The sequence below is a fragment of the Anarhichas minor genome, unplaced genomic scaffold (genome assembly GCF_050575085.1).
Source record: "Anarhichas minor isolate MPS153535 unplaced genomic scaffold, ASM5057508v1 ptg000055l, whole genome shotgun sequence".
Taxonomy (NCBI): Eukaryota; Metazoa; Chordata; class Actinopteri; order Perciformes; family Anarhichadidae; genus Anarhichas; species Anarhichas minor.
In genome coordinates this window covers 3,728,785-3,742,055 of record NW_027466501.1, presented here as the reverse complement: position 1 = coordinate 3,742,055, position 13,271 = coordinate 3,728,785, and the positions used below count along the sequence as shown (strand labels likewise).

Sequence of the window (13,271 nt, the reverse complement as noted above, 5' to 3'; positions counted from 1 at the left end):
CAATGGCGTGACAGAGAGAAATACCTTGTTAACCAGTGGATCTCAAGAGGCACATACTGGAGCTGATCAGAACTTCTACGTGCACACAATATGCTGCTGAGATTAAAGAGGGAGGTTCGATTTAGGGAGCTCATTTTTGAAGTAAGATAGATGTAATTCCTCCTGGAGTCAGAGAGAGAAATGTAATGATCAGGCTTCATCTGGACCAACACTTACATTTTAAACACAGAATTCTGAAAAAGTGAACAAAATCTGGTGTTTAATCAGGTTATGTTAACACCGATTATATTAGTCTGAAAGAAGAAGAAAGTCAGCCTACGCTGACATGGAGGGGCTGATTGGCTGTGTGCATGCATGGATACTCCGCATACTGTAAACAGCATGTGGTTAGCGTCACATCCACCGTGGAATGTTTTGTTTTTTCCTGCCGTACCGGCTAACAGACAGGGCAAACAAACAAAGGACATAAATGAGAGGGAGCACAGGAGGTTGACATAATATACAGAAGAGTTCATGGGTTTGTTTTGCATGAGATTCAGAGAAGCGTTAACATTTACACAATATCAGGAGGCTGAGGCGGAAAAGATGCAAAGATACACAAAGTAAGTTGGTCTGTGGATTGGTGGACCATCACTACGCCTCGCTCCTCTTAGTTCCTGTTGCTGATTTTGCTGACTGACAACTGCTGCTGGGCTCTAGTTAGTTAGTTAGCTAGATAGCTAATCAAGTTAATGTCAAATTGATGAGTTGGTTGAAAGCGTGGCCTTTAGCTGATCAAACGATGATCATGATATGCTAAAAGACTGATGCTGTGTTCACGCTAAGTGCTTCATGGCGGTCACAACCTGGTGACATGTAGGTAGCTACGATTAACACAAGACAAGACATGCAACACTAAATAAAGAAATAATATACCCTTGTATTGCAGTGTAGAGCTAGTTGGTTTGTATGATAAAAGAAGATTAGAGTACCATTTCATTCTAACATAACTCCGTTTGGCTGCTCAGCTTACATACTTTGAATTTTCAACCTGTATGTTATTTACTTTTAAGGTTGCACTTGAGCACAAGCTTTTAGGATGAGGACTAAGCCATGTGTCTGGCAAACGTAATGGTGTCTGTGGCAACGCTGCCGGGGTTTCTCATCTAAACTTGATCCAACACAGTAAATATTAACTACAAAGTGGATGTGTAGTCGTGAACGGGGCTTCTTTTTATGCTACCTTTAATGTACGACTGTAGGCTATAAAAACCTGACTCTGAGCCCTGGAAGTAACCCGGTTATTACTGTAGGTATGCTAACGATTGCAGCTTGTGTTAGCAGATAAAAACAATGTTGAATCCATTCTTTACGCTCTTGTGAGTTTTGTTTCAGAATGGAAGACCTTCATCCAAACTTTCTGTATACCAAGTGAGCTACAGCCGCGTGCACACCACTTCAACATGTGGAGAAATCCACAACTTGCTGTACAGACCTGACGTGCCCAGTCACGGTTGCTAAGCAATGATTGGACAATCACTGTTCAGGGGGAGGGGTTTAGTGAAGGGTCAATTCTCAACAACTGGGTACCATATAGTGTTAGATGTCGGGCCATGAAATGACTTGTGACCTTGAACTAAATGATCTTAAACATTATCAATTTATTACAATTTGACACTTTTTGTAATTTGCCAAGATTCTGTGCTCACTGCACCGAATCCTGGCAAGAAATCATTGAAATTCAGAACAGAGAGCGATAGGAAGGATCTGTGAGACTGGAATTGATCTACTTGCTGGTCTCCCAAAAGGGTCGGGACAGGTTTGAAAACACAAATGAGAAAAAATAAAAGTTTCCATCTGAACGAATAAAAAGAAAAAACCAGCCGCAGAAATGTTCGCTTACTTGCAGCCGGGAGCAATGTTCCAGCTTAGCCTTGCAGAGAACAGTGGAGGGGAACTCAAAATACTAAAAAAAAGGGAAAATTAGAACTGTTCTGTTTGGAAAGAGCACATTTGGACACTGGAAAAAAACAGACGCATAAAAAGGTGAAGAAACATCAACTTCTCCTACCACCAATACAAATCCACCTTACTCCCCCTCCCAGCCCTGGTGCTGGCAGACCTGCTGACGTGGCAGTTCAAAGCGTTTGTTCAGTTGATCTCGGATAAACCTTCACCGTGGTCGTCTCCGTGTCCCTCCACTGACTTGATGTTGCAAAGCCGTAACACACAGGGCAGGTAATGAAGTTTGTGACACGGTGGGTGGTAAATCCCCAAAATATACACCAACAAAAGAGATATTTTTAAGTAGAAGACCTCCGACTGATGCTTGCCAGCAGCAGCAGCGATGTTTCCTCAGCGCTGTGGGGGATGTTTTCCTGCTCCTCTTAGCAAGACCAGCAAGAAAATATGCAAGTGCTTCGGTGCAAACTATGCAGATTCAAATCTGTGCTGAGAACAGTCTAAATGTATGTGATATGTCTTTTGTGTGTAATAAAAAAAGAAAGAAAAGCCAAGAGCAGAAAATAGTTCTAAAAACCATCCACCATGTGGTTTAATGTGCCGGCTAGCAAAGGAGAGCGCCCACGTTCCCAAAGGGCTGAAGGGAGTGAGAAGTCGGGGGGGGGGGGGGGGGGGGGGGGGGGGCGCCGAAGGCCGGCGATGCCTTGTTGTCAAAGGCCGCCTCAGTCACCCACATCGCTGTCCTGGTCTCCTATGACCCACAGGAAGTGGAAGCTGAGTGCCAGCAGGGCGGTGCCCAGCAGGTCGCCCAGAGCCGTCAGGTAAGGAATGGAAAAACTGTCGGGATCTTTGCCGCTCCGCCACATGGAGTGCACCATCCAGTCTGCTATGCACAACAACAGCAACACCTGGAAGAGAAACACAGGAGGATTTGTCTGCGGCTCATTAATGTGAGGATATTGTGGGAGGCCTACGTTGTCACTTCTCTCGAAAAGAACCGGCAGAAAAGACGGAACGACGTGGAGCAGGACTCAATCCATTTAAAACTATCGATTCATTAAGTCAGTGGTAATCAATTCAAATGAATGGTTCGACATTTTTGGAAACACTTCTTAGCTTTCCTGCTGAGAGTTTAATGAGTGAGTTGATACCACTGTAATGGCTGCATGGTAAATATGTAGCGAGAGCCAGCAGCTTAGCTTAGCACAAACAGTGCTAAGCTAAGCTGGTGTTTCCACTAGCTGTCTGGCAAACTGTCACGGCCAAGAAGAGTAATTTTGACGCTTGGGTTTGGTAGGAACAAATGACATACAACAGATATTTAATAATTTCATTAGTGAGCTTCAGAGGTACTGGTTGGCTGATTTGTTTCTAGCTTTCATGCTAAGCTAAGATGACAAATAAGCGTATTTCCCAAAATGTCAAACTTTTCCTTTAGGAATCATATTAAACCATTGCACAAATAATACTACAGTATAAATAAGAAATTTAAAACTTTTGATAAGATGAACTGGTAAAACCTAAAAACTAAAATTATTGTCCCCAAAAAGCTGAAGAGAGATGCACATAGATATAAATATCTATGTCACAATACGCATAAGTGGCCACATTGTATAAGCAGTGAGCTCTATTTCACACAAGGGGATCAGTAAATCTGATCAACCGTTAGTAACTGCCTTCGTACAGTCTTGCCAACCATGACAGTCATGTTTCTGTTTTGTTGTCTTTGCAAATGCTCCGATAATTGATTGTTGATTGCTCACTGTGATAAGAGTTTTGGTCCGGCTGCTCTTTGTGGATGGAGTTTCTGACTTGTTTATCAAAAAGATTATGAGAAAATGACTCTACTTCTTACTTGATTTATTCCCTCAGTAAACATTGTAAATATGAGTCATAACTCTTCAATACAGCATGATGTTCATTTAGTAAATGATGGTCCACTTAGAGTCAAATAGACCATAAAGCAGAGTATGCTTTAGGGCGGGGCTACCTTGTGATTGACAGGTCACTAGCACACTGACCTGTCAATCAGGATAGAGGCCTAGCAATGTGTATCCCTCCCTAGCTTCACCCTCTCCTCCACATATGGTCACAGCTAGCTCCAAAAAGACAAGATGGAAACCAATGGGTGACGGCAAGGTGGTTACCTCCATTTCTTTTTGTACTAGCCGTGCAGTTCATGGGCTGAACTATGAGGGCGAACATGGTAAACGTTATACCTTCTAAATATCCGAATGCTAACATTGTAACTGCGAGCATGCTAGCATGCTGTTGTTAGCATTTAGCTCAAAGCACCATGCTGCATACAGCCTTACAGAGCCACTAGCTTGGCTATACACTCTTCTTAATGACGATACAAATTTAAAAAAAATAATGGTTGTTGTCAGCTTACCCATTTTACTAATATGTTGTAGCGATGGGCCTGAATCTAGCAACTCCTGATTCATTTATTTTCACTTCTGACTTGTTTAGCAGGGCTTTATCATGGCAATCCCAAAGAATAACAAGGCAAAAGAAAAGAGGATAAGGAGAGGCAGTCGGAGTGTAATCCTTAACCAAAAAATAAAAAGAAGAGCAATATGGGGAAAAGAAAACACTTGTATTGTCAAGGCTGGGATGAATACGTGCTTTGAAATGCTGTGCAGAATGGCATAAACACTTAAACTGTAGTGGGGACAGAGATGAGAAGGAGTAATGGACAGAGCAGCAGACCGAGAGACCAGTTAAGAGAGTTATTCATAATTCAAGTTTCCATGCATGGAGGCAACCGTGTTGAGAGTAAAAGAGAAGTCTATTACAAGATAAGGACAAGTCTATAATTTAGGGGAAATGAGCTGTCCAGAGTTGTGTGCAAACATTCTACAAACAAAAAGGGATAGCAGTCATCGGAGGATATTAACATGCTGGGGAATACAAGCAGCAACGATGGTATCAAGAGGTAGCGGGGATAATTGATTATGACAATATATCATTTCATTAGAAAAATACACTAATGTATGAGCTCCGATAGCCTGCTGACAGCCCCACTAGTCGTTGGATGCGGGGGAGTCTTTGTGATGGAATGTGTAATCCTGTTGAACAACATGGCCTCCTGCTTTCCTGTCCAATAATGTGCAGTCATGACACGATGAAAGCGCCTCACAGGCGCACAATAAGCTTTTAAACCTGACTATCCACAGTCAGTCTATTATTCATGATGACATCCTCTCAGTTGTACCAATTGTTGCTTTTGTAGCATAATCTCTATAAACTATAAATCTGTCCTGTTGCTTACCGATTCTGCATAGCAACAAGACAAGATTTTGTAATCGGAAGCGTTCTGGTTTCCATTTGTAGTCCAAGTAGTATCGACCAATCACATCAAAGAGGCGGAACGCATTGGCCGAAATTAAACCTTAATAAAGTAAATAAAGTATCTGAAGAAAAGAAAAGAAAAAAAAAACGTTATTGCCATTGTACAGCTCAGACTGGGCCAGTCAATAAAGTCTAAAACTACTGCTCCAACACTTAGTCTATTCTGTTTTTTTGCTCCTATTGGAGTCCCAAAAAATGTTTGAAAAAAATCACCGTAAGCAGTCAGAGTTCGATGCAATAGAGTTTATTCTTTGAGCAAGAAGTAAACCCGAGCATTTGCCCCACTGAACACAGCCTTATATACTTCCCCCGTCTGGGGCCAATGCTCAAGCTTTATTTTAAATTCCTCCTTTGTTGCCCTGGAAATAATGGAGTAATATTTTTATGGTCACGCTCTAGTTTCATAATTCTAATGGGGTCCCAAACGTTTCTGCTCAGGCATGTTCAGGCATGTTTTCCTGACACCAGGGTTGATTTCATAGATGTGTGCTTAAAACATTGAATGTATTTGATAGTTCTGATTCAAACTCCAACTTTGCACCCTGCGCTGGCCACACTACGGTGGGTATGAACTGAGCTTCATCCGTCGTCAGACCGAGAGCCAATTGTTTGCCTCAAACTGTCAACTACAATCCCTTATTTGCAGTGCAGAGCTTCCCGTTGACAATATTAGTTCAGCTTTGTCCTCAGACAAACAAAGAAAGGGAGGCAAAGACAGAGAGGAACTTGGGAGAAGTTTCAGGCACTCAGCTTTTCAAGGATTAAGATGCATCTAATGCATCTAATTTCCATCTCTGTGTTCAGAGCCTTAATCAAGAGTGTCTGCTAGATAAAGTTGTTTGATCTCCTGAGATGGCCACGCTCGCTGCTACTGCCTTCGTGTCAATTTCTCAAATTACAAACCACTTACACAGGTGGCAGAGATGCACAGCTGAAAATGAGAGTCTGACTGTTGCCGAGTTTGGCGTGGATGCTGGGAGCACAATGGGTTGGATGCAATTTCTCCGGCTCTCTGACGAACAGAGTTGGACAGAAGCCGTGGCAAAATTAGTACTGACAAAGTTTCGTGCTCCGACATCATGCAGTGTTTTGGAAATATTCTTTCTTGTAGCAACTTCAAAAAGACTCATTTGTGTGTCTGTACAAACCTGTTGGTCAGACAATGGGCAAAAACATGGTTTTTATTATTACCCTAAATATATCTCGCTTTTTTTTCCGTAAAGTTGCTCGTACCAGCGTTCCAAGTCAGATTCACAAACTTTGGAGGCCGATGCTCTGAGAATGGGTTCATGTTTAGACACTGCTAGGGTCTCTGATTGTAATTCCTGTAGACCAGGGGTGCCAAATACGTCGATCGGAGGTAGTGCAGGTAGATCGCATGCCATTCAAAAAAAATGAGATGTCCGCATGGCATTTGCCACTTGATTTTCTAACACACGGGTCACCACGTATGCGCGGTCAACCGCGCGAGCTACTGCAAAACTACGGCGAGCTAATTAGTTAGCCTTCCAATTTATTTCTACTAAAGAAGCTAAAGCTGCAGCGCCATGATTTGGGAAACGTCCAAAACCTCGCGTCAGAACTGGAGACTCAACGGAAGGCGTGTGCGTAACTTGACAGTGCGCGCTACACAGAGCAGATTGACAAGTGTCTGTCAGAGTTTGACAAACGCTTTCGAGACTTTGCTTTACTCGAGCCAGTTGCTACACTTATGTGCTGCACATTTCGGGAAGATATTGAGGTTGATTTACTCGCATCAAAAATTGCAACGCTGTTTCACCTGAACTCGTCTGGAGTAGAGGATGAGATTTTGACACTGCAAGCTGACATTCAGCTGAAGTCCAGGGCTCATGGACAGTTTTCTCACAGAGGAAAAGTACCCAAACATGAGGACATGTGATCCCTTCTTGACTGCATTATTCGGCTCTACTCATTTATGTGAGTCAGCCTTTTCCCACATGAAGAACATTAAGTCCATACACCGTTCCACCATGACTGATGATCATTTGAAGTCTGCTTGAGGCGGGCTACCAGCAGCTACTGTCCGGACTATGCAACTCTGGCCAATCCCATTCAGTGCAAGTCATCAGAGTAAGGTAATGACCAAAAATGTACAGAATTGTATTGTGCCATAAGGGTTCATGCAGTTATGCAAGGTACGCCAACATATATTGTAAATATAAAGTATACTCAGTATATAGATATAGATAGATCATATATATATATATATAGATCATATATATATATATATAGATCATATATATATATATATATATATATAGATCGATCATATATATATATATATAGATCGATCATATATATATATATATATATAGATCATATATATATATATATATATATATATATATATATATATATATATATAGATCATATATATATATATATATATATATATATATATATATATATATATATATATATATATATATATATATATATATAGATCATATATAGGTAGATCATTTTGACTTGGTCATTTTAAAAGTAGCTCGCAAGCCGAAAAAGTGTGGGCACCCCTGCTGTAGACTGATTGGACCGTACCGTACTTGGCAGGTGTTTAGAGCAAACAATTGCACAGAAAACACTTTAAGAAAGCACTGCATAGTGTGGTTGTGTTGCTGCAGGTCCTTGCAAAGACTTGGTACCTGCCCCCAGGAAAATGACATTCGACCTGCTCTTAAATATTATGTGACCGGAATGATGGCGGAATGATCCGTGCATATCTCGAAGGATCGGTATTTGGCGAAATAAACCTGATCAGTGTTGTGAAGCTGCTCTCCTACATGACAGCCAGCCAGGCTCTACAGAGTGCAATGGTGCAATAGACCGTGAGTTCTGACACCAGGGTGCAGCTTTTGCGGACGCTAAACACGCACAAACGAAACAAAAATAAACCATTTTACTGTCCAAGTATACACAGTACTTTAGTACTGCCAAGCAAATAGTGCTCCAATCCTATTTGCACGGATTCAAATTAAAATGGGTAATTTGCAGACATTTAGCACAAAATTGGCCCCTTTCTATGCAAATGAGCGTAATTCACAAGGATCAGCACTACTAGCCACACGCAGTAACAGTGAAATGTGAAGCATCTTTAGAGAGTTGCTGGTATTTGAATCACATTTAAAAGGGATGTCCGCTTAAACTCATTTATTTTGGGACGCAGTGACAGTCATGAAAAGTAAATGAATAAAGCTCCCCTACATGTCATTCTGGAAAATACATGAGAAACAAAACGAGATTTAAATAACCAATGAAGTTACTCTGCTGACTCTCCCCCTCACACAACCGACACATCAGCCTCAACTGCACTTTTAGTTTGCCACATGGATAACGGCAATCAGCTGCAAAAAAGGAAAAATTGCAGGTTTTGCTTCATTCTCTGCATGTGATTTGTGAGAATGACCTTCAGAAGGGAGCGGATGACCTTCAGAAGGAAGCGGATAGCCGTCACACACGCTGCCATCAGCAGCCACAATTCACTCTTTGGGAATTCGTCCCTCAGTGAACTAAATCAATCAAGAACTTACAAACTGTCTTGCCAACGAGTAACCTGATGACCAAAGTTAAACTTGCTGTTGACGGGTGTAGTACTAGACACCTGTGGTGCATATCATGCATATCATTTTTACACTTTGTACGTGCTTTTTTGAACATTTCTGCACTAAATAACTACTTCTAAAAACTGCACAGCTCTTCCTTTATTAATTCAGATATATTTTACATATTTATATAGTAGTTTTTCATTTTTCTTTCATATTTTCCTTCTATTCATATTTATATTATTATTTTTCGCTTTCCTGATTTTTGCAATACTTGCTTTCATTTTTCGTTTTCATTTCTCTTACTATGTTTATGTTATTCACCGATACAGAAAAGCACATTGCTTGTATGTGAAAACCCAAATTCAATTCTTATTCAATTATTAGTACAGTAAATTAAATTGGACTGATTACAGTAACTTCATGAGCACCGCGTTGGACTCGGTATCTGCGGATATTCAATATTATATTATCGGCATTGGGACCAAAAAATTGTCGTTCCTGTAAATCCTGGAACTAATTGGACATCACTTATTAGCACACGTTAAGAAATAAAAATGGAATCTGGTTTTAAAACACACACACAAGAGGCTGCACTGGAGTGTTGCTTCAGGTTCTGGTGAGATGATGAAAGGCTGCTTCAATGCATCCAGGAGTTTGAAGGCTTAGCACACACCAAGACACTGCACAGCGGTTTATAATACTGTGAGCCTCTTTGAAGTCATCGCAGCCACGTTCATTCCCGTCTCAATGATTGATGGTTAACAGTAGTCGGTTGACTTTAAAAAGCACCTAGCAGAAATGTCCGTGTGAGTGTTTAAGCAAGGCCTCAGTTGATGAATATGGAATTATACGTCATCTTATAGATGATGTGTGCGTTGACTCAAATAAATCCCTATTTCAAGCTGCTCTCGCCGACATTAACTTCCCTCTTGTTTGCTCAGATTGACTTCTCTGTGCACCACGTCAGTAAGTATACATAAACCTAAATCCTGCCTGAATGAACACAATCGCTTAATGTCCCTCTATTGGCTGCTGTAGAACAGGGCAGGTTTTTATCATCTGGACAAACACAATTGGATTTCACGGCACTCTTCAAAAACAACTGCTTACTGAAATGCTGGATTATCAGACCCGTACAAGCGTTTCACATTCTGATCCAATATTGTTTAATAACGTACTCTAGTTCATCACTTTTCCTGACATTTCCTGAGTTGCATCTTACAGCATGGTCTGCAGAGAGCTTCCAAAGCATCAGAGGGATCTCATTGTTGAAAAGTATCAGTCAGGAGAAGGGTACAAAAGACTTTCCAAGGCATTAGATATACCATGGAACACAGTGAAGACAGTCATCATCAAGTGGAGACAATATGGCACAACAGTGACATTACCAAGAACTGGACGTCCCTCCAAAATTGATGAAAAGACGAGAAGAAAACTGGTCAGGGAGGCTTCCAAGAGGCCTACAGCAACATTAAAGGAGCTGCAGGAATTTCTGGCAAGTACTGGCTGTGTACTACATGTGACAACAATCTCCCGTATTCTTCATATGTTATAACATGTAGGTTTGGATTTTTTTCCCCCCTTAATAATAAAAACCTTCATTTAAAAACTGCATTTTGTGTTTACTTGTGTTATCTTTGTCTAATATTTAAATTTGTTTGATGATCTGAAACATTTAAGTGTGACAAACATGCAAAAAAATAAGAAATCAGGAAGGGGGCAAACACTTTTTCACACAACTGTATATATATATATATATATATATATAAATAAAACTGGTTTGTATCTTAACGTGTACCGACCTAAAGACTTCTGACCTCAGTATTATTAAATGTTCCAGGAACGCAACATTACCATAGTAATGCATATTTATCAGGGGTAAACTTTGCGTACCCTTTTCAGAGTTTCTTGACTTCCAAACTGTGGAACTGCTATTCTCTCTTTTGCTTTGACACCTCTGAGGCGTATTGCACTACGTTGCCTTGGTTTGTTTTGCATTGCCTCATTCTTTCTCTAAAGAAGCCCTTACACTGTGGGCTAATACAGCATTGGTAAACCATGTTGTCTTGTGTATTGTTTAGGCCGTGCTTTCTACTCTTGTTTGGTAAGTCCTCAGTTTTTTTATTAACTATTGATTTGAGCAAAATGCAGATCTCGAGTCTTCTTCTCCACTCTGTGCCGTGAGGCTCGCACAGATATCACGGCCACTCGAGCTGCCGAAATGTTTCAATTTCTCTCCTAATTTTCTGTGGCTTTCTCTTTAAATGGAACATTATCAACCGGCAGCATGTGCAATTTCCGCTTATCACTTGCTATTAAAGAACCAGACGGTTACAGTACTTTCTGTGACATTATCAAATTCCGCCGCTGCTACAGACATCTTTGCCAAATTGTGTCTGACACCATGTAGGACAGAGAGGAAAATCTGAAACTACAATGTAAGGTCTGCATATATTGAATCCCAAATGGATGGCAGTTTCAGGCAATTGGATATTTGAAAGGCAGGTCATGTGTGAATTAAACATTTATTTCTTTGCTTGAGGTTATAGCAGGACATTAGATGAAATACATCGGCATGGGTACGGTGATTTCACTTATGCAGTAATACGCCACACCAGGGCACTGGCTGGGACTACTGAGAGCCATAACCAATGCTGTTGTCCGCCTCATTCAATTGTCTAAACCGGGCCCTTTCAATTTCTCCAAACAATCCAAACGTGGAAATTATTCAAATGAATGTTTCCCGTGCAGGTCAGGGATTATAAATTACCGTCGAGCTTATTTGAGTTTACGGGCAATATGATGAGAGTGGCAGAATGTTTATTGACATCATTAGTGCCTGGGTTGGAGTATAGGTGGAGAGGCTCAGCCACTGTGCAAGTACAGCCTGCTCATAACCCTCAAACGGCCACACATTTGTTTTCAGAAAGATAACGACATCAGGCCCACTGAGTGCAATAGTTCTCTACATTCTCCTTCCTGGTGAGAGACTGGCTCGCTCACCTCTGAATCCTCCTCACTCAACTCTATCACCTTGATGTGTTTCAGAGGTTTCACCATTTGTAGCTCTCACCATATCACAAGTTTAAGACTGAACCACAGACAGAAAAGTACAATGCTAGACTAATGCAGGTACTTGCTATTGAGCTCCATAGGCTTATGTTTGACAACTGAGACGGAAGCAATAGCTTTAAGTCGTATTTTTTTCTTCAATATCATAGTGTTTGGAACACACTTGGAATACAGATGGGCAGTGAAGAACTTGATATGTGGTATAGCAGAGCGGTTTGAAAGGTTTCTCACAACATTTTTTTGGAAGAGGGCCTGCTTTGGCAGAGGTTTCGTCCCTTCTGCTAAATCATAACTGCAATAACAGGTCGTATTGGCCACTAGGGGGCAGCGGAAACAAGGTATAAACAGAACTATGTTTAATGCTTTACACCAAACACCAAGTCAAATTCCTTGTATGTGTTAACATACTCAATAAACTGTTTCTGATTCTGACAACACAGGCTAACCTTACTAAGTCAGTGTAAATGATGCTAAGCTACCGAGTGGAAGGCAGCGCAGTCCTGCACAGAGCTAACAGCTAACGTTAACCGGAGGTGACACTGATGCACATTAGGATGCGTTCAGGCTTTTTTGCAGTAAAAATGAGTATTGGGAAAAGGTCATTTCTAACGGTATCGTGATGTGTTCAAATGTAATCTTGTAAAATGTAGTTTCTGGCAAGAAACCTCATTAAATAAAGTTGTTTGCAGGAGATGTTTTCAGTGACATAAAATAGATAATAGAGAGCGAATTATGAACTGTTTAACTTTAACAAAAAACAGCAACATTATGGAAACAGTAATAAAGGATTGTATGTTGAAGAACATGGGATTCATTGTTTTACTTTTGGTTTTTGCCATGGTATCAAATTAGTATCGAGAATCGTGACATTCCTTCTTTCCACCTTCCTACTCGATGTACAAGTGTACTCCTCGTCTCTTAATCTGTCCATATCTTGAAATGATTACTGCTCCAGACTCTCTTCTCTGCCATCAGGGGATTTCTGTACTGGCTTTGAAAACAAATTTCCCTTCTGGGACAATAAAGACTACATGTCAACCTACATCCATGTCTGTCCAAAATATCATCACCTCATCATCTTATCCCATTAGATATTTGTGTGAAATTGTCTCAATTAACATATGAATTCTTAAGTTCTGCCCAAAAAATGTGTTTTATGAGTTCACAGTGAGTTCCAGATGGACGTTTATGCCAAATTTGAAGAAATTCTCTCAAGGTGTTCCTGAGATATTGCTTTCACGAGGATGGGACTGACGTGAGGTCACAGTGACCTTTGACCATCAAACTCTAATCAGTTCATTCTTGAGTCCAAGTGAGAAATTCCCTCCAGGCACCCCT

General features: G+C 40.8%; 1 protein-coding gene across 2 annotated transcripts in view; it reads right to left on the bottom strand.

Annotated features, from left to right (window-relative positions):
- Nucleotides 1-1,620: 1,620 nt before the first annotated feature.
- slc41a2b (solute carrier family 41 member 2b) overlaps nucleotides 1,621-13,271 on the bottom strand; it is a 36,070-nt gene continuing 24,419 nt past the window's right edge. For both annotated transcript variants that reach the window (XM_076075994.1, XM_076075995.1), the window contains exon 11: nucleotides 1,621-2,849. In XM_076075994.1, coding sequence (XP_075932109.1) covers nucleotides 2,664-2,849 — 186 coding nt within the window. In that variant the 3' untranslated portion in view covers nucleotides 1,621-2,663. The remainder of the gene's footprint in view (nucleotides 2,850-13,271) is intronic.